This window comes from Dysidea avara, chromosome 10 (genome assembly GCF_963678975.1).
Source record: "Dysidea avara chromosome 10, odDysAvar1.4, whole genome shotgun sequence".
In the NCBI taxonomy this organism is placed as follows: Eukaryota; Metazoa; Porifera; class Demospongiae; order Dictyoceratida; family Dysideidae; genus Dysidea; species Dysidea avara.
In genome coordinates this window covers 245,817-267,383 of record NC_089281.1, presented here as the reverse complement: position 1 = coordinate 267,383, position 21,567 = coordinate 245,817, and the positions used below count along the sequence as shown (strand labels likewise).

The following is a 21,567-nucleotide window of genomic DNA, read 5'->3' as shown; positions in this document are numbered from 1 at the left end:
TGAATTTTTGTGCAAAGATTGAGATACTCTAATAGAGCAGTCACTACTCTAATAGAACAGTCACAATTCTAATACAATTTTTACAAATTATAACAAAACTAGCTACTCTTTATTTTAATTTAATATACACTTTACCATTAAACAGGTTTAGTCTCAGATAGGCTAACCAATCTTTGTACACATTGCAAAGCATACACTTTGTTAGCTCTCAATTCAAACCTAGGAGGTCTAATTTTTAAAATTTTTCTCCAACTACAGTCTAAAAACTGTATGTCCATCATTCATCCAGCTATATGCTGAATAAAGTTATGCAAATGAATATAACTTGTGTACTAGAACTCCTTTCTTATCCTCATAGTGGAATAAACACTGTTGTGCACTAAAACTTCTTGCCCTTTGTTCCCCCCTGACAGTGTCTCCTAGATCCGCTTATGACCTAACCGATATAACTTATTTAATTGATATGTGGCTATTCCAGGCGACAGTAGAATTACAGAGAAAGTTGTAGAGAAACATCAACGGTACACGGATCTAAAGATTGAATTCCAGAAAATGTGGAACATGCGGGTTGTCATTCTCCCCCTTGCACTGGGATCAGTCCCTTTGTGCTTGGAGAATCATTTGAAAACTTTGAACATTCATTACAAAGGAAATACAGAATAGTGTTATTTTAAGCTCTGCAGAATATTACTTGAAGATTTCAGACAGAGTACCATCCATATGGTATAGATTCATTTACTCCCCTCATGTATGCACATGATGTAATCTATATAAAGCTGAAAAGCCATCTGTCTGTCTGTCTGTCTACATTCCTTTGACGTCAGACGATTATCTCGCTAACTGATGCACGTATCGAACCAGTTGCTGTGTCAAACAAAACACTCATCATCTAAGAATTACATCATTTTAAATAAAGCTTCTAACTGCCGTCATTAGTCATTTACAGCGCAATTAGTGCAAGGGCGTAGACAAAAATTTGCTTGATTTTTTTCTGTAAACTGCATGCAAACCGCAGCTTTCCATTTACCTTTAGCTGGTCTTTATAAACGCTTTATAACTACAGATCACATTTGGTCAAAGCAACAGAGCATTGAACTTGCGAGTGTTCAGTCCCCAGATCGAATCCCAGCAGTAGAATTGCCCCTATTTTTTCTTTTTACCTGATCTTTTTGGTTACAACTTTATTTTTTGCTTCAAACAACTTTTTTGTTACAACTAAGAATTCTGTTTTGGCAACCTTTTTGGTTACTCTGTTACATGTACATATATACCATACCATACCATTATTCTCTCACTTGGCACCTGCTTACCTAACATTGCTTTTTTTCCTAGTGCTTTTGTGCTTGCAATCAATACAGCTTATACTTTACTGAGGAAGGTGTTGAGGTGATGACAAGATAGTATTGTTTTAGTACATTATATAGGATAGCATTAATTGCTTCAGTGCTCTGGCCCATTTTTTTATTTCACCTTATTGTTAGCCAAGTTAAGTAATTGTATATAAGTTCTAGTTTGTTAGGTTAGGTAATCCAAAGGCTGCAGCACATGTTCCTGTCAGACCTTCAGTGCTGGCCACTGAAAGCAATAAGAATAAGATATCATTAAGTAGGGTGTCTGGATTCAGTGGAATGGAATGGAATGGTGGACTGGAATGGAATGGTACTTAGGTAATTACAATTAGTGGTCACCTCTTTATAAAGACCACCTTCTATAGTATGTACAAGTTGAGCTGAATCCTGAAAAACAGCTAAAAATTAAAAGTGGATTTTTCTCAACGGAGTTAACATTTCAGCCAAAGCCAACCAGATGATTATTGGTAACAGCTAAGGTGTCAACAACAGACATGTACAGTTTGGCTCCATTACAAGTTTGGGAAAGGGCTGTAATGGACACTGTACTTATATGGCTTTCCCATAGGAAATGTATTGTGAAAATTTTGATTGGCCATAAATATTATGTCAGACATTTTTTTTTTGAAATATTTTTAGCTGGTTAAGCAGTAGTACAAATGAACCAAATTTCAAGATAGTGTGTAATTGCATCCATGAGTTATTAACTGTTTTTGAGGATTCAGCTCAACGCATACATACTATAACAAAGACCATCTTTTTACAAAGACCGTTTTACTTTAATGTCTACATTGTTGTTTTAGAGTGTATCCCTATAAGACAGTCTTATTGATGAATTGTGTGCCACATGTTATGTCTAGAAAAGCCGAAGTGATATCTGATTTATGATATGATACAGTAATAGCTATCTCATACAAAAACAGCTTGGCTATGCAAAAAAAAAAAAAACAAACAGATATGTCCACGAAACTAAAAGCAACTGGCAACTAAAGGAGCTAATATCTGGTGAGGCCAAGAAATGAATGTTAGCAACATTATTGGTCCTTTATCATTGACTTGTGCAGTCTCACTGCATTCCTAATTAATTCCCTGTAAATCTAATAGGCTAGTAAAAAAGCCAGCTAAATTACTAGCCAATTAGAGTTACAGGGAATTAATTAGGATTGCAGCAAGACTGTACAAGTCAATGATAAAAGACCAAATTTTTATAAATTTTAGCGAGTTAGTTGCTGCCGTTTTAACATTCATTTCTTGATTTCTTGGCCTCATCAGATATTAGCCCCTTTAGTTGTTAATTTGATGGGCATGCCATATTTGTACAGCCAAGCTGTTTTTATATGGGGGTATTGCTGTATTACAAATCAGATATCACTTTTCTAGGCATGTGGCACACAACTGATCAACAAAACTATCCTATGTGGATACTCTAAAACAACAAGATAGCAACAATCTAAACATTAAAGTAAAATGGTTTTTATATCTTTGTGGTTTTTATACAGAGATGACCATTAATTGAAATTACCTAAGTACCGTTCCATTCCACCATTCCACTGAATCTAGACGCCCCATTAAGTATACAGATTTAATAGTGTAACTAATGGCATGTAAGGAATGCACAGGTATCAGTCACAACAATCTATCACCTTACTTGAATGCATAACATGTGCATCATACAAGTGTTGTAGGGCAGTGTATACTGATGCCACATGCTACATTATGTACAAATTCACTTCTTTTTGTAGTCAGTAAGTCAAATGTCATGTAAAATCTGAAATGGTACCATTACCTGTATGACAGTTACTACTAACACTGCATTTATAGTTCACACCTTTGTGGTAAACATGCATGTGGGATAATACAGGGCTTATAGCTTAGCTACACACAACTCACATTCTTTAAAAGTGACATCACCTACATATAGTTACATGAATGGCACTGATGTTCAATGCTTGGTTCCCATTGCATAGTTAATGGCTCTGCATGCACATTTAACACATAACATACACAGTAAGGCAAATGCTGCACTGTGAAGCAGGTACCAATACTACAATGGTATGTACAAATTCATGTCTTTTGTTGTCAGCATTTTAAACATCATCAAAATTACATATATAGTGTGCATAATAGGGCAGGTATTACTAGCACCATTTGTGTCCATGTGGTAAACACTATAGGTATACACGATATACTACATACAGTTTGATTCTGAACATTATTGGTGCAACATTCTTTTTTGAATGTGTGCCTTGAAGCATAATAATTTACATTATCTATATGGTTAAATTAAGTCAAAGTATAGACAAATAATGTTTTGTTTTATACTTGGGTTTCCAATGCTGTGTACGAATTTTTGTCACTAGATAGCTACAAGATTAAACTTAGTGTAAAGTGCATGACATTGTAAGTAGTGATGTGTAATATACCAATAAAATTATCGACATTGCAATATTTTTTTCAGTACTGATATCGTATCGAATCTACATATTTTTATAACTGATATCAATATTACAATTTTGAATATATTGAGTAATATTTTGGTAATTTACAACTTTTGGTATGTGATTGTGCAATCACGGTAGAAATGAAGCTCAGTTCTGTACAGTTTAGCCATTTTAAAAAGCATCTACCAGTTTCCAAGGCTTGTTATTACCTTCATCACAAATTCTATAAAGCATAGCTGCTAATTATAAACATTTGCCCCATGTAATTAATCAAAAGAAAACATACCGAAAAAGTATCAAAATTTCAATATTTTACCAATTATCATATTGATACTGTACTGCAACCAAAATCCTAATATTGCACATCACTAATTGTAAGCAGTCCTGCACCGTAGGGCAGGTACCAGTGCTAGTATAATAAGTCAGCACTGAATGTGACCACAGGCTGCAATGGGATAATCTTGATAAAGAAACTGAGGGATTTATCATGGCTACTCAAGAGCAAGCTCTGACTACTAATATGATAAAAAATCCATAACTTACCTGTGTCACCTTTATGTCGAGTCTGTTGACTATATTATGTCATTTTTGTGATGAGCCACCTCATTATTAGCTGCTCATATTTGGCACAAGCCCAATATAAGACTCGCATTTGTACACTGGCAATTGTGTAGATCTATTGAATTTGATGTGGTTGAATCATTTAGCAGTGACAGTGCTGTCTAACTCCTATTGAAAGATTTTATGGGATTTCATGATTATTATAGACAGGAGTCTCCGACAGATATAGTTTTATCTTTTCCACAGCAGAAGAGAACATACCTTATTGATATCTCTATACCTGGGGACTCAAGAATACCTCAGAGAAACAGTCTAAGTACTGGGATCTCCAGATAAAACGTGGGCACACATCATCCAGGGCTGTTCCTGGGGCCCTTGGCTCCATTCTATCTGATTTAGTACATTATTTATCAACTATTAATATATCTAGTAGCACAGTGGCAACAATGCAGAAGTCTGTTCTTCTGAGTACAGCTCGGATATATACTAAGAAGACATTTAAATTTGTGTGTTGTCAAGTAGCTACTTATCACAGTATAAAGACTGTACATTACAGGGTATGCTTGTTATCCAGTAGCAACCTCACTGACATTAAGGCTTGTAATCACGTTATAACTGTAACTGCTAGTTATTTGATATCAATATTGTTGCTATGACTACTGTGTCTATATACAATGGTGACTGCTCTATTAGAGTTTATGCAACAATTGTGACTGTTCTGTTAGAGTATTTAAATGTGTTAGATTAACAAGCAGCATGCTAAAACAATGCCATAATAACATACTAAGTATACCCCTGCAGAGAGGTTCACCATGAATTTTTTGGTGTGAAGGAGTAGTATGCAGTGTACACTACTACTGTTGTAGGTAGTACCAGGATGTGGCAGTGTTATAGCAACTAACAGTAGCTGTTACCCTAAGTTGGCACCCCTCGTGAACTCATTGTCTACAGAAGATATATTCAGGTAAAACACCAACCTCAGGAAGGACAAATTTTCAAGAGATGTAGTTTTCACAGATCACATAGTTGCTCTGTGAAATTTTCATCTTTAAAAAATTAATTATGCAACCTGAGTGAAATCCAGTGACAAAATAGATTAACAGTCACAGGTTGAGCTACCACCTCTTGAGTATAGTTGTCCAATTCTATTAATAGTGGCTGACATCTCCTGATAGACCTCAGTAGATGTTGTTAACACTTGACTAGTGACACATTTAGTACTATACAATAGAGGGCTGCTATATATGGTCATGTTAAATGAGTCATTATCACAGCATCACTTCAATCCTTATTATTTGTCTGATAGCAAAAGCTAATTAGCCACTTAATAAAGTTGTGATGGTTACTCATTTCATGGATTGCTTGGTAACTCCAGTCTCATTTCCTTAGATACACATTCTCTTGATACTATATAGGAAGTCTAACTGGTATTGTTTGTACTGTAGTTGGATAAGCAACTTGGTAGACACTAATTGTCACCTATAGTTTCTCTAAACAATCTCCAAGTTATCATCAGGTGCTTGTACCAGTAAACTACAATGGTCATCATTACACTCTAGATGGTAGCTCTTGTCACTACCAATCTTGGAAAGGGTCTACTGAATATGTTGCACAAAGCCACAAACTATTTAACACTACAGGTGGACTCTTATACTATCAATGCTTTTTGTCACTTTTTTTTGTATGGAACAATCCCAAATTTTTTAGCTCAAAGCTGAGACAAGCTTAAGTTTCACTCTGGTGTAATTGAGTGATTTAGTTTAGTAACTGAACTTGTTGCTTGATAATATGAAATCAGGTAATTTACTACCTTGCACAGGCATTTGCTTTTATCATTCTATCCTAGATCTCTAGCTTATCTTTAAATAAGAACCACTACCTACAATATCTGTCCATGACTGAACAACTGTTCTTTGTAGCCATTGGGCTACCACCTTCATCTGCAATATTGTTATTATTTCATTATCAACACAACAATAATACTATTAATCTTCTCTTTTGTGTAGCCTCCTGCGTAACTCTGCTGTTTCACTGCTGTTGTTCTCATCCAATGAAACGTCAGATTCTGCACTAGAGAAGGAAGCAGCTGGCTCTATGGTGTCTCCACTCTCCTCAGGAGCCACACCCCCTTCTGAAGCCACTCCCTCTATTGCTGCAGGAGGAGGTTGCTGGTCATCAGCGCTAGTTCCAAACTCATTCACACGATGCGGGTCCATCGGATAAATCCATCGCTGATACAAGTATATGAAGAACACTACATCTAAGGGACGTGGTCATTGATGTCATTACACATGATGTCATCATTACTTACCATCTCTGAAGCAGCCAATCCGATAGAGGAATGGCATTTTAATGACAAAGGCAAACATGTCATCGATGAAAGTATTAAGAGCTTTATACGTCAGCATTCTCCATGGAAGGTGTGCAATAGACTTCATCTTGTAATTAATGAACAATTGTGGGGTCATCATAATGAACCCTATAAGGTCACCATGGTGATGATGGAAGCAATAGTAGTTGCTTGGTAACTCACCAAAGGTCAACAAGAAGCCATAACACATTGATAATATGAAGGAGTACCATCCTTTGTGTTCATGATAAAGCAATGAGTAGACACCGTAGGATAAAAACAGTGGGAACAATACCCATGACAAGTATTTGAACGCCAACTAGAACACAACACAATGTCATGGTTACAACAGTCTGTTGGTAGGGAGGGCAAAAAACTAAGCACTAGCTCCACATGTTGTTAATGGTTGTCAATGGTGACACTTACCATATCATATTCTTTGGTAGGGGACTCACTGTATGATGACTTGTATGTCATCTTCACTTGGGGAAATACCCCTAATAAGGGATTCTCCCTATCCAGCTGTTAAAATAACTTTAATAACACTACAACTCTTATTACAGCGCACCGTAAACACGACCACTTTAGTTATTTTCCAGCAGTCGATCAACAAACTGATAAAGACACTAATAATGACCACCATGTTAGTATCATTATCCAATATGTAGAGGAATACTATCACCGACTGGAACATTCCAAACAGTACTGAACGGGCAGACAGCCCTTCGAGGCTGCGACGACTACGCCAAAACTGAACATCTACAAGATGAAGAACTGAAGATGAATTGTCAGACTTTTGCACTTGTGCAAACTTCACTGCTAATAAGTGGCAGAGACATGCGTGTACAGTACAATGCATGCAAGCCCCTAACCATTACACAGTGAGTCCCTAACCATTACACAGTGAGTCCCTAACCATTACACAGTGAGTCCCTAACCATTACACAGTGAGTCCCTAACCATTACACAGTGAGTCCCTAACCATTACACAGTGAGCCCCTAACCATTACACAGTGAGTCACTAACCATTACACAGTGAGTCCCTAACCATTACACAGTGAGTCCCTAACCATTACACAGTGAGTCACTAACCATTACACAGTGAGTCACTAACCATTACACTGTGAGTCCCTAAACCATTACACAGTGAGTCACTAACCATTACACAGTGAGTCACTAACCATTACACAGTGAGCCCCTAACCATTACACAGTGAGTCCCTAACCATTACACAGTGAGCCCCTCGATACTAATGATGTCATCATCGATGTCACCATCGATACCAATGATACACTACAAGTACAGTCCTATCAAGGGAAGAAAATTTCATGGCTAAACACAATAAGACAGACGAATGTTCTGTCCTTTGATCAGGAGCCCATAAGGCTCTTATGGGCTCCTGATAGTATTGTCTGTAACAACCACGATCACTAACCATGTGATAACCATGATTACTAACCATTCTTAAAAGCAAGGAACTCAAATACAGTGTGTAATAAAGTGACGACCATTGTCAAGCCCAACAGGTAGGGATTTGTGTCCATTAGAGTTTCCTGTAGTTCAGTGAAATACAATAGTAATGCAATATATAATTCAGTGAAATACAATAATAATGCAATGTAATTCACTAAATCACCTTTAGAGTGTCCTGCTCTTCATCACTTTGTTCATCTTGGTGTCCGAGCATGTCCCACCATTGGTTGCGGTTCGTCACGGCGATGTAGAGTTGGAAACGGAATACAGACAGTGGCTGGTATGTTAGATGAATTGTCAGGGACCTACAGAAATGATCACAGAAGTCCTTCACTATTTAATACGTAACTATTCAATCAACACAGTTACAGGATACTATAAATAGATCAATTACTAATATGGTTAAGAAATGCTAATTGGTCACACCATGATCTCCACTGGGACTAAGCTTTGGATCTGCGAAAACCCGACACAATCGTGCAGGCCTAACTTTACAGTACAAAGCATTGAATGCAATGGGTGAAATATTTGCTTACTATTACAAAAAACAAATTTCTGTAAATTTTTGAACGCTTGTTGTTATGACGAAAGGGCCTAACAATATAAACCTGGATGTCATCTTATTCACCTACTCAAAGAGGAGATCGAATTTTTTTGTTTAATTGCAGGATATGGGTGTTTGTTTACATCATGTCGAAACGATAGTACGTGATCGATCTTTCTTCACTACTTTTGCCTTTGTATGAAAGGTGATTCTTAAGGAAAATCTTACTAGGAAATATTCGATTTGTTCGGATATTTGTTTGTTAAGATTTTATCCGGATACTAAATTTACCATTTTGGATATTCATAAATTTCAAGTGAAATGGTGTTGATTACCAGCTATATTAGATGGACAGTTCTGATTATGAAGACAACCACCATTAATTTAGCATATATTTCAGAGAGAAAGTGGTCATGTATGTGGTAACATGTAGCTGAATTCTAGCACTTTTGCATTAATCAAAATGTTACCAAATAGTTCAGTACATGTTCGTTAAGACATCAAATATCCGGATACTAAATTTGACATTCGTTGCAGTCCTAATTGATTCTCCTACTCATGGTGAATACGATGGTGCAAATTTCACCTCAGTGTGTCATTCTGCTTGTAAGTTACAACCACTTTAGTAAGCACTTGTAATTTATTTTCCCTATACTTGCTGTACAAATTGATCTTTCTACTTTGTACTGTAACTCCAAAAGTTATGAAGCAGAAACTTTGCCAGAGTATGCAAATACGTAATATCAGGAGCTCATCAAGTCCGTAGGACGAGGGAGCATGTAACTCCGCATACTCACAACGTAAACAGCAAAATTCAAACATGGCGGACATTTCTTAACCTAGTATATTCCTTATATAGTAAAAGTTGTATCGTAGGGTAAAGAATTACGTAATAATCATGCCACAAATATACAGCGCCTGGATTAATTCGTGAAAGAAAGAGATGGCAAGGAAGGAAACGTCGAGGAAAGGGCTTAACTAACGGAGTGAAATAGTGACAAGATGTTTTGGAGACTGCTAGGAAACATTCTTGCTTACCGCGTAATGTAAGTGGGCTGGCTATCAGTCCACGGCGGCAGCACAGAGTATCTGCAGTAAATACTGAAGGAATCGAGTTTCATAGCTCACTGCTGGAGTAAGAAGACTACAGTATTGTGCCAGTAGTAATGGGTTTAGCGAGCATGCACGGTATGTGTTTATCCTTATACGGTTACTGTTTAAATTACTATTAATAATTTGCGACGCCATGTTTGAATTTCGCTGTTTACGGAGTTACATGCTCCCTCGTCCTACGGACTTGATGAGCTCCTGGTAATATACAGGAATTTGAAAAATGAACAATTGTGTCGGGTTTTCACAGATCTAGTCACATTTATTCTAATTTTCTTCATTTCAATATGTGATGTGCTGGGATTTAGTGCCTTATGCACTAAATCCCAGCACAGATTTACACCTCAGATTTAGTGCCTTATGCACTAAATCCCAGCACAGACTCACACCTCAGATTTAGTGCCTTATGCAACACACACACACACACACACACCTCAGATTTAGTGCCTTATGCAACACACACACACACACACACACACACACACACACACACACACACACACACACACACACACACACACACACACACACACACACACACACACACACACACACACACACACACACACACACACACACACACACACACACACACACACACACACACACACACACACACACACAAATACACACACTACACACACACTTGTGAACAGTTATGCCACGGAACCAACGGTGATATAACAAGCACTGAATAGCTGGCAGTGATCTCTCTGCCAGACAATTGTATCGCTTCAGATCACTAGACCGGTTAAAAGATCTTTCACATACAGAATAGGTTGTCCCATTGATCTCTGTGGAGTGCTGAGGTGTACCAAGTATCCAATAGTCCTGTCATCTGAAGGTCTGCCTTCACAACATCTCTCCATCTCTTTCTTGGCCCACCAGGTGGTCGTTTCTTGAGTAACCACCCAAATAATGTTCTTTTAGGGGTCCTATTGTCTCCCATTCTTGCTAAATGCCCTAACTAATCAGTTTCTCACTGATGGTCTCAGGGTCACCCCACATCTGACGGGTTACTTCAGAAGTGATATGCTGCTGCTCCCACTGCTTATCCCAAGAATAGCCCTAATACATCAATGGTGAAAATGATTCAAATGAACAAGGTGTCGCTTATATGGTGTCCAGCACTCCCCTCCATACAATAATACGTTGAGTACACATGCCTGATACACAAGTCTCTCGGTGAGAACTGACAGGGTTCTGTCTTGGAAAACTGCACGGCGTAGTGCACCAAATGTTCTGGATGCAGCAGCCGTACATTTCTCCACCTCTGTGTCCAACTTCCCATCAGATGTCATCTGGGAATCAAGATATACAAATTCAGACACACAATCCACATTTCCCCCATTGGCTGATTATCTTCCTCCGTTATACCATGTCCAGCCACCATGAACTTGGTCTTGATAAAGCTAACTGACAATCCAAGACAGGTGCAGCAGAATGATATTCTCTAATGGCCTCTTCAGCTCCAGCACTGTCAGCAAACTGGCACTCATTAATATCAAATTCCTCTGGACCTTCAGAAAAGCTGTGGTCTAGTCTATATAATTATCTAGTGCCTACACCCTCTACATTCTTTATTCAGGAAAACCATCGCTCAGTAACAACACAAGAATATAAGTTAAATAGTGTTGGAGCAATAGTACATTCCTGTTCACATCAATTCCCTCTAATAACTCTTCATACAATCTAATCTGAGCAGTCACGTTCTCATGAAAGGACCTCATAATGTTAATCAAGATGGTACTCCAAGCTTCCCAAGCACCTTCCAAAGGGCTTCACGGGGCACTGAATCATATGCCTTTCTTAAATCTACAAATATAACCCATTCTTGAGGCACCTGCTCTTCCTTTCACACAGCTCTCAGCAAGTTGGCTAGCAAATCACAAAATTCACTGTTATTCATCCCCATTTTAACCATCTCAGGTAAAATCCCTGAGCTACCAGGAGCCTTCCTATTCTTAACTTCGCAAGAGCAGCAGCAGCAGCATCATTGTTAGATGGAATAGCAGCAATCTTCTCAAACACTGATCTCTGCTCCACAAGGTTCAACTCTTGGGGATCAAAACGGCTACAAATGTTGAGGACAGCTGTAAAGTGTCTCCTCCATTGAGCTTGTTGAGAGGCAGGATCACAGCATGGATTTCCATCATCAACGGTCACTACTCTAGATGGAATTAATCCTCTCCTTCCATACTGTAAGTCTCTAATACTTCACCATACTTCCACTCCACCAAAACTCCCTCGTTCAATCTCAGTAGTCTTGGCTACAAACCAATCATTCTTGCATTCCTAATTGCTCTTCTTGTCTCTTCTCTTGCTTGCTTAAATTTAACATGATCTTCTTTACCAGTAGCCAACCAAGTAGTGTACAAATCATTTCTACGTTGTAGGAATGGGTTTAAAGTATCAGAAGACCCTCTAAACCAATCAGGTTGGTGTTTCTTCTCATAACCCAACACATTAGCAGCAGATTCAGTCAAGGCAGTGCAAAACACAGACCACTGCTCATCAATGTTACCATCATCAGGCCTTACAGCATGTGCCCTCTCCAGCACCTCTTCCACAAACCTCATACTTACTGGTGCCTCACAGCCAGTATCACCATCAGCCCCAGACCTTAACTGTGACACATCAAACCTCCTCTTCTCCATCTTGCATTCACGTCTTCTCCTATATGGCTTCTTCAACTTGGAATTCCATACAGACCAAGTTGTGGTCAGTGTTGCACACTGCTCCCCTTTTCACTGACACATCCAAACAGCTATGTCCAAGTCTGTTTATGAATATCTTTCTTGGTGTTACACACTGTACCATGTAGGGGCATAACATGACACAACATTTAAAAAGTCATGTTGCTTCTCTCCAATCTTAAAACAAGCTGACACTGATCATACCATCCTAGCACTCCATGATTTCCATTGTTTCCCTCCAGCCTCCCAACTAGAAACAGCATCTCCAAGTAGTACAAGGGCTACTCCCTCACCCCTCTGCATAGCTTCATTTGAGGGTGGTACCTCCTTACCTGAAGTAAACACAACTGCACCTGCTACACGATAAACATTGGAGCCAAACCATTTGGTTTCCTGCAAAGCACTGATCTTGATGTTATACTGTCCAATAGTATGTATTATTTGGTCTACTTTTCAACTTTCTCCACTCACAGTTTGACTAGCCACCTCTACTGATCCTTCAGTGTCTACCAATGAACTGGTGTTCCAAGTTCCAATTCGCCGAGTTGATAATCTCTTTGCTCTTACATACACACGCACGCGTGCACACACACACACTACACCACACATACACACTCAATATCTCAGTACTCGTTCAGAGGCTGGTAACACATTACCAGTTTAGCTACAACACACTACCTACACAATAACTGTCACACTGCTCACTTGGTAGTATCATTCAATGGCTGATAGTCCTTCGCAAGGTTCCAGTAGTCATTAAGGTAAAGGACTGGCCAATAATCGCCTGTGGCATTATCAAACTCTATGTCTACACATGTGTGTCACCATAGTAACAGCAGCAGCACATGTACCAAAATCAGATGACATACATTTATCCAATGGAGGAGGTATGGAGCCCTGTTGCCATGGAGACTGATCATCCACCACACTAATAGTCAAGTTTGGGTGCCAGTAAGAAATGACCTCAGTTGTAGAGTTGTCCTGTAATGGGGTGGATTAATTAGAACAAAATTACTGCTATATAGTATCAGGTAAATACTATGGACAACAGAACATCTAACTCTGAAATAGGGGATCGAATTCAAACAAAGCTGCTATACACTATAAGAGTCATATGAAGGTACATGCATATGCTCAAGTACTTCTAGTGATCAGTATCACAATTAACACAAAGTGTAGGTATTAAAACAAAGTCAAATGGTACAATGAAAGTAGCAGTGGCATAGCAGGATATACGGTACAGCTTTAATCTAACATCGCTCGAGCAAGTTGCTCGCCATTAAATAACTCACTAATTAAGGGGCGTGACAGCCGTTTCGCTCACAAATCTTCATCTTATTACTAGAGGGATGAAGACTTGTGAGGAAAATATTAGCCATGCCCCTTAATTAGCAAGTTATTTAATCGCGAGCGACGTTGGATTAAAGCTGTACTGTATTAACAATAACAGTTCACTTGATGACTATTGTACATTTGTCAATGGCCTACTGTTACTGTCAAGTGCTAGGTCTGGGGAAACCAGTCTTATCACCATGACGACAAGTTTGATTTTTTATCACAAACACAAAGCTTCATATGAACAGAATTAATTTATTTCTGCCAAATTTTTAGGGAATCTACAGAATTATCATGCTACTGCCACATGGTCTTATTTATGGTGATGTTACAGCATGATGTTACTGCATCATGATGTGATGTTACGGCATGATGTTACCACATGCACCATGAGGAGCTTTGTATCATCAAGTTGGGGTAGGGTGGGCTTATTCACTCTGATTGATCCAGCAGAACTGCTAGTGAACTGATGCTCTGTGCGTGTGCGTGTGCGGTCAGTGATAAGTTATTTGAGAGTGAGTGTAGTGCTATTATGTGACCAAGAGTTCATAATTCAAGTCTTACTTATATTATGAACTCTTGATGTGACTGTCTGGGAAAACTGGTCTTATCACATATTTACAATAATTTTTATAGAGGAACACCAGTTAGCTAAACTGGAAGGAAATTTACCCAACACCACAGGGCTGTACAACCTGGCTAGCCAGAGCTCCATTGAGGCCCCAGGCCACTCATATGGCTTGCCACTGCCAGCAGAAGTAGACTACTTAACCCTGGCTGATAATCATACACTATCTCAATTTGCATGTGATAGTTAATTTATTATTAATCTTGCTACCATGGCGTCAGATGCTGGAGTGTTCCATGGCTTAACATCATTAGGGTATCATGTTTATAAGGACATTTGGTTCCAGTTATTGGAGAGATATTATTCTGTGAACAGGAACTTGGAAACGAAGATTGTTTTGCGGTAATTGTGATGTCACATGATGATATTGTTGGGCACGTTCCCTGAACAATTTCACGCATTTGTTGGTGCAGCATCGGGATAGTAATAGAGTTTCCCGACTATCATCAAATCCTTTCAAACACTCACACAAAAAACTGTAGCAGCACACAAACAATTTTTGACAGCCTATACTATAGTAAAGTACACATACCACATATAGCCATGACTAAGAACAAGTACCACCAGACTGACAATTATCACGTGATCTATATAGGGGAAAACTCTTGGAAAGTCCCTGAAACATCTCAAGTGGACACACGTGATACATGGTTTAATTATTGAATGTTAAAATGGCAGTCCGCATCTTGAGAGATAACAAACATTAGCCATATTGTAACTGATTTCAATGGCTATTTTCAAACTAAAATGCCATACATCCTCGCTTGAAGAAGTCGAATGGATAAGAGTCTTAAGAATAGTCGTGGAGTTAATGAAGAGTGAAAGATGTATTAGTATAGTGTGTAATGCACCTATCAATGTCACGCCCCACCTACCCTAGGTCGGGCAGCGGGTGGAGATTTGTAGGGGATTCATCACCCAAACTCGTTCCCAGGGTAGCATTTGCAACACAAACAGCCATACTTGGCCATATTGTTAGTGATTCCTGGAATAAATAATACGAATTGGTAGGGGATTTGTAACTCGAAGTTGTCCCCAGGGGTGGGAAATTTGTCATCTAACATTTGCAAATCCCCACCTCTGCCCGACCTGGGGTAGGTGTATGTACATGTGTAATGTTTGTACAGAAAAGTACTCATCACACCGCATAACTACTGGAATTTATGTACAGTGAAGTCTGTTTAATTAGGTCATTGTGTAATGATGTTACCTGTTAAAATCAGCCAACTTGTAAATCCCCAAATGTGTCATTAGTGTACGTAAAAGTGACATAGATTTTAGGTGTATTTAATGCCCGCCTGTTGGTTTTTACAGGTAATCTGGTCATAGTATGCAGTTAACCCACTAGCAGTTGGATGTGATCATGGTACATACATAACTTGGGAACAGACAGGAACTCAGATCAAAGAGTGCCATGAATTTCAGGTCAGTTTACATACAGAGGAATTATAATATCATTTTTTTGTAATTCTCAATTGTCAACTGTACGTGGACTGATTCAAGGGTGTCGTGAATTTCCAGGTCAGTCTACATACTAAGGAATATACCGTATTGTCTCGAATTGGCCTGGGCGTTTATTTCTTTTGAGCAACTTTCACTCAGACGCAGTGACCTGGGTGAATGTAGGCAACTTTTTTATCCCTGGAGGCCATTATTTGAGACCAGACTACTGAGACCGGCCACTATTCGAGGCAATACGGTAGTAGTTTATTATCTCAAGATCTGAATTTCCAGGATCAGGCATACTGTTATGGTGAGACCAAACTAATACCCTGGTCAGTTTACATGGCATGCTTGTGATATTTTCCAGTGTCCATACTGTAATTAATGCCCACTTGTTGATTTTTTGCAGGCCATCTGGGTACCCACTAGTAGTTGGGTATGGTCATGCATAACTTGGGACCATACATCAAAGAGTGCTTGTGAATTTAAATTTGCATGCGATTCACTCACTAACAGTTGTGGTACATACGTAACTTGGGATTGAAGATTCAGGTCAGTTTACATACAGAGGAATTTTATTGTTATATGTGTTCTTTTTGTAGTTCACAGGATGAGGCGTACAGTTGTGATGGGATTAAACTAATTTGTAGGTTACGTCACTATCCCATTTTATTGTCACATATCACAAACAATTAATGTGATGTATTTTGTTATGTAACATGTATACTAGGTGACATGCATGATGAAAGCCACAATGGGAGTGATCGACTGCTTGTTGTTAGGATGGGTAATGCTAAGTAACAAGCTGGTTTGAGCACTACCAGAAGTTTTACACTCTTAGTAGTAACAAGTCACAAAGGTTGAGCAATTTTAATACACCATGTGTGGTGTGGCAATACAAGAATTATGCTTGAAACATCTTCTCTAGTGACTGTACATTTTTCACGCTTCCGCACCTTGTTTATAAGACATCTGCCAATTATAAATGTTCGCACGAGGCGTGACACTAAATGGAGTTTAAAATATTTCTGCTTAAAACGCATTCTCTAGGGAACTTACGGTTCTGCAAGCTGTCACAACTTGTTTATCAGACATTAGAGTTTGTGTCCACGTCGTGTCTTTAAAAGTTATTGTAGGGATTAGAGGTTTGATTGAAGAAAATACGCATATGGGCAAACCAGAATTAGATAATGTCAGTGCTAGATGGACTGTACAAACACGGCTATGTTGGCTGGTATAACGTGACAGTAGGTGTAACATAAGGTAGAGAAATAAAGTGAAATATGCTTATTTTTTTATTTTAGCGAGGCCTACTTTTACTTTAGTGAGGTCGCAAGAAAAATATGATGATGACTCTTAAAGATATTTAACTACGTAACACAATACAAATCCATTGAGAGATGTTGCATAATCCAGGGCTAATATTGCAAAACCATCCCTACACGTAAATAACTCAGAGTAGTGGCTGCGTCTTTTAATTTGGGTGGGTGTGCGCTTTGTAGTTTCTTGGCCGCGCGCCTCACTACTGTGAGTTTGATATTAAATTTTTTAAAATTTCATAGAAACTTTTTGGGCTTGGCTGTGACTAACCAATATACTGCCAAGTTGTCATGAAGGGAAATTGAGGCTGGTTTTATATTTTTGGGTGGAATAGCCCAGTTCTTCATGACCCTAATATACAGTACTACTGTACTGTATGATACAAATTACTCATCTATTTGACCCTCAAGTCTGTTACTGCTTCACTGTACATGTCTCAACTATTGTTTCTGCCACTATTAACTGCCACTATCAACAAGCTAAACTGGTCCACATTTCTAGTAGAATTTGCTGACAGATTGACATGCAGTATAAGATCAGCTAGCTTGAAAATATTATTTAAAATCAGATATCAGTGCAACACCACAACTTATCATTAAGTAATTTCTGAGTGCCACAAATACACTACCTGAAAGTTTGGCAAGAGGAGACTTTGGCAAAACACCTCTCATTCTTCCTGCTATACGGTATATGGCTAAAACATAAATTGATTGTTACAACAACCGATTAATTGTTGGTTTGCTGAAAACCTCAATAACAAGGCCACCTTCCTTATGGTCCCATTAATGAAGTTTTCAATAATGAAGTCATCCCATCAACAGGGCCACTCACTTTGGGTCCCCTTATTAACAACATAATAGTACTAAGCTGCTGTGTGGTAGTTAACTGGTAGGGGTAGTTAACTGGTAGGGGTAGTTAACTGGTAGGGGTAGTTAACTGGTAGGGGTAGTTAACTGGTAGTGGTAGTTAACTGGTAGGGGTAGTTAACTGGTAGGGGTAGTTAACTGGTAGGGGTAGTTAACTGGTAGTGGTAGTTAACTGGTAGGGGTAGTTAACTGGTAGTGGTAGTTAACTGGTAGGGGTAGTTAACTGGTAGGGGTAGTTAACTGGTAGGGGTAGTTAACTGGTAGTGGTAGTTAACTGGTAGGGGTAGTTAACTGGTAGGGGTAGTTAACTGGTAGGGGTAGTTAACTGGTAGTGGTAGTTAACTGGTAGTGGTAGTTAACTGGTAGGGGTAGTTAACTGGTAGGGGTAGTTAACTGGTAGGGGTAGTTAACTGGTAGGGCTAGTTAACTGGTAGTGGTAGTTAACTGGTAGGGGTAGTTAACTGGTAGGGGTAGTTAACTGGTAGGGGTAGTTAACTGGTAGGGGTAGTTAACTGGTAGGGGTAGTTAACTGGTAGTGGTAGTTAACTGGTAGTGGTAGTTAACTGGTAGGGGTAGTTAACTGGTAGGGGTAGTTAACTGGTAGGGGTAGTTAACTGGTAGGGGTAGTTAACTGGTAGGGGTAGTTAACTGGTAGGGGTAGTTAACTGGTAGGGGTAGTTAACTGGTAGTGGTAGTTAACTGGTAGTGGTAGTTAACTGGTAGGGGTAGTTAACTGGTAGGGGTAGTTAAGGGTAGGGGTAGTTAACTGGTAGGGGTAGTTAACTGGTAGGGGTAGTTAACTGGTAGGGGTAGTTAACTGGTAGGGGTAGTTAACTGGTAGTGGTAGTTAACTGGTAGGGGTAGTTAACTGGTAGGGGTAGTTAACTGGTAGGGGTAGTTAACTGGTAGGGGTAGTTAACTGGTAGCAGTAGTTAGCTGGTAACGGTGGTAGCTAACTATGACAACATTCATACTTACAGAAAGAGATGTGGCAGGGGCATCACTCTCTCCTGTCAACAAGTTCACTTTATTGTTTACTCGTCGTCGGCGATATGATGTCAACACTGTCACCATAACAATAATAACATCACCATGACAACAACAACACGTACATTTCCTCTGATAAACAACACTGTCATTATGGTAATTGTCATCAGTAGGATTAGGGGCAGTCCCACTCTTAGTGAGGTAAACATGTAGAAACCAGCTACCATTGTTTTGTACAGCCTGAGAAATTAATTAATAACACCAATGGTAATATGATGTCATCAATACCTCTGGTACATCAAGATCAAAATCAGTCAACCTGCTCCCATCTTGATCAGGACCATCTGTCCATGACCCAAATGTCAAGTCATCAAGATACCATATCAGTGCATTGTTATCATGAAAATCAGTAAAAGTTTCTTGTTCAGATAAAAATACATACAGTTCCTATGGCAACAATAGAAACTAATGGTTACCAGACAACATCATACCATTTCTTGCCCACGTGAGAACATATTTCTACCGGGGCCTGAGGTAGTATTTGTACCAGTGTTCGTGCGGGAAGAGCGAAACAAACTAGAAATGGCATAAAATATCATCATCTGAAACAACATCGCACGAAGTGTGGCGCCCCATCCTCTTTGCTGTGGCCGTTGTTGAGTATCTTCAGTAGGAGTGGTGGGTTGTACCGTATTGGCGGGTTCGCTATCGCTCGACATTCTACACGTGCTAGACGTATACCACAATCGAAAAGGAATAGAGACGCGTGATTAAACGGATTGCGAAATATACTAAGCTTATAAACACAATTTTAAATGACAATACACACAAATTCACTTCATGAGTTCTAGAGGCACGTATGGTCCTGGTCAGGTTTAATGTAGAGAGAACTTAGTAGCAACTTATCAATAGCTCCGTGTTTTTGGATCTTGTGTACCAACCACAACAATGATAAGGCGAAGTAGAGTAACGTGGTATAGAAACAATAAGAGAACATCGAATAAATAAAATAGTTTATTAGCGTAAAAAATAATACTGTGTGATAGAATCCTGCACGTTGTAAAATAGACCTGTAATTCTCCGAATTGTCTGGAAATTTTCTGTGGGTATAAAAATATTTTAACCTGTCTTCTTTCTCTGCCCAGATCTTCTTTATCCAATCAGCTAGAGCCTCGTCTGACTGGGGGATCCCCTTGAGGGGAAATCTTCTAATATAGTAATGTACTTCAATGGGGACATGGCCTCTGACAAAGTGTAGCTCAGTCTTGGGCAAGGCATCAGGGTAAGCTACAGTGATATCAACAATGGTATCTAGCCTATGGCTCCTCAGTTTGTTAACAGTGTAAAGAAAACCTCTTAATCTTGGGTGCAGCACATAGTTGTAATGTGGATAGCCTTTACTGTCAGCGTAACTGTCACTACAAGACTTTGTCTTCAATGTGAGATCTCCACCTCCTGGGAAGAGTAGCAGTTGAAGAGGTAAATCATAAGTGTTGTAGATTTGTAGTTTAGATTGTAGCTCAGTTTGATCGTCACTCCACACTCGGTTGATAAACACATGGAGACCATACTGGAGTGCCCAACCTGTAGAATATATACCATCATGTGTCAGCCACACCACACACAAAGCGTACAGCAGTACTGTCCATGCTATCTGGTACCCCACAGGAGGCTATACCATGTAGCACCAAAGTACCACCCGATAGTGTTGGGTAAGATATCACACACACACACGCACGCACGCACGCACACACACACACCATATAAAGGAATGTGTTTTAATGAAGATTTCATCACTGCTTTCCAGCAGTACAAGTTGCCATAGCGAGACACAACAGACCAGAGAAATAGCCAATCCAAATGAGTACGGTGATTCATCAACAGTAAACATCGATCACCAAACTCCCCAACATCACCAAACATTCTCACATTGATGTTGAAACATGTCTCTACATCAGCTGTAGTTACCATGGTATTAGTGAAGTATTTACACTTACCTATTAGAAACTGCAAGGCGGGAAGACAAATATAATTGATGGCGTACATTAAACAGTCTGGTATACTCACAGAGGTCATGATTAGCCAACATCCTATTGCCCAGTTAGTAAAGAGGAGTGTAGCTCGTGGGTACCAGCTCAGCGCCACAACCAGTAAAGGACTAATCGTTGCAAACGGAATAGTTCCAACAAACACGACAGAAATGGCCAAGACGAAGAATCCCAAGTATTGACGTGCACGAACCCAGCTACTACGACGGATAGGAGAAGGGAATCCTTCGTGATCGATGTGAACTGCCCTCGGAACTGCCATCCCCGTTTTACAGACCATACAACTCGCCATACAAAAGTTCAAGTTGGGCGCCGTTCTGCGCTAAGTACGTAGCTCGAACTTGTGTATAAGCACCTGTAGAATGTATTTGTTGTGTCGTTAATAGACCTTATTCACTGAATTAATTTCGTAGCGC

At 39.3% G+C, this 21,567-nt stretch overlaps 2 protein-coding genes and 1 long non-coding RNA gene across 6 annotated transcripts; 1 reads left to right on the top strand and 2 right to left on the bottom strand.

Moving 5' to 3' along the window:
• Nucleotides 1-6,286: 6,286 nt before the first annotated feature.
• Nucleotides 6,287-19,883, bottom strand: LOC136237169 (putative lipid scramblase CLPTM1). Its single transcript, XM_066027483.1, has 13 exons — nucleotides 19,595-19,883; nucleotides 19,392-19,550; nucleotides 19,229-19,343; nucleotides 19,095-19,180; nucleotides 13,394-13,505; nucleotides 13,230-13,332; nucleotides 8,338-8,479; nucleotides 8,161-8,254; nucleotides 7,270-7,460; nucleotides 7,128-7,223; nucleotides 6,885-7,020; nucleotides 6,663-6,830; nucleotides 6,287-6,611 (listed from the first exon to the last, which is right to left on the bottom strand). Exons 1-13 carry the CDS (start codon nucleotides 19,820-19,822, stop codon nucleotides 6,337-6,339), a joined length of 1,905 nt encoding a protein of 634 aa, XP_065883555.1. The 5' UTR covers nucleotides 19,823-19,883; the 3' UTR covers nucleotides 6,287-6,336.
• On the top strand, nucleotides 14,842-16,678 carry LOC136237181 (uncharacterized). 2 transcript variants are annotated; one of them, XR_010692339.1, is made up of 3 exons: nucleotides 14,842-15,912; nucleotides 16,340-16,482; nucleotides 16,533-16,678. It is a non-coding gene; the product is annotated as an uncharacterized lncRNA (long non-coding RNA). The 2 variants fall into 2 exon arrangements; XR_010692338.1 differs by lacking the exon at nucleotides 14,842-15,912 and having other exon boundaries at nucleotides 15,935-16,482.
• Nucleotides 19,884-19,950: 67 nt separating the features above from the next.
• Nucleotides 19,951-21,506, bottom strand: LOC136237173 (lysocardiolipin acyltransferase 1-like). 3 transcript variants are annotated; one of them, XM_066027489.1, is made up of 3 exons: nucleotides 21,101-21,505; nucleotides 20,864-21,052; nucleotides 19,951-20,687 (listed from the first exon to the last, which is right to left on the bottom strand). In XM_066027489.1, the coding sequence occupies exons 1-3, from the start codon at nucleotides 21,441-21,443 to the stop codon at nucleotides 19,951-19,953; spliced, it is 1,269 nt and encodes a 422-aa protein (XP_065883561.1). In that variant the 5' UTR covers nucleotides 21,444-21,505. The 3 variants fall into 3 exon arrangements, with proteins under 3 accessions (XP_065883561.1, XP_065883562.1, XP_065883560.1); XM_066027490.1 differs by having other exon boundaries at nucleotides 20,864-21,110; nucleotides 21,171-21,504; XM_066027488.1 differs by having other exon boundaries at nucleotides 20,864-21,506.
• Between the last annotated feature and the right edge of the window lie 61 nt (nucleotides 21,507-21,567).

What these genes read in the sequence shown, in the direction of transcription:
- LOC136237169 (XM_066027483.1), bottom strand. Translation starts at nt 19,822, where the DNA reads ATGTCGAGCGATAGCGAACCCGCCAATACGGTACAACCCACCACTCCT. An exon ending in CTAAAGTGGTCGTGTTTACG is followed by an intron (nt 7,224 to 7,269) that starts GTGCGCTGTAAT and finishes TTATTTTAACAG; the next exon opens with CTGGATAGGGAGAATCCCTT. An exon ending in GATTGGCTGCTTCAGAGATG is followed by an intron (nt 6,612 to 6,662) that starts GTAAGTAATGAT and finishes CACGTCCCTTAG; the next exon opens with ATGTAGTGTTCTTCATATAC.
- LOC136237173 (XM_066027488.1), bottom strand. Translation starts at nt 21,443, where the DNA reads ATGGCGAGTTGTATGGTCTGTAAAACGGGGATGGCAGTTCCGAGGGCA. An exon ending in AAAACACATTCCTTTATATG is followed by an intron (nt 20,688 to 20,863) that starts GTGTGTGTGTGT and finishes TATATTCTACAG; the next exon opens with GTTGGGCACTCCAGTATGGT.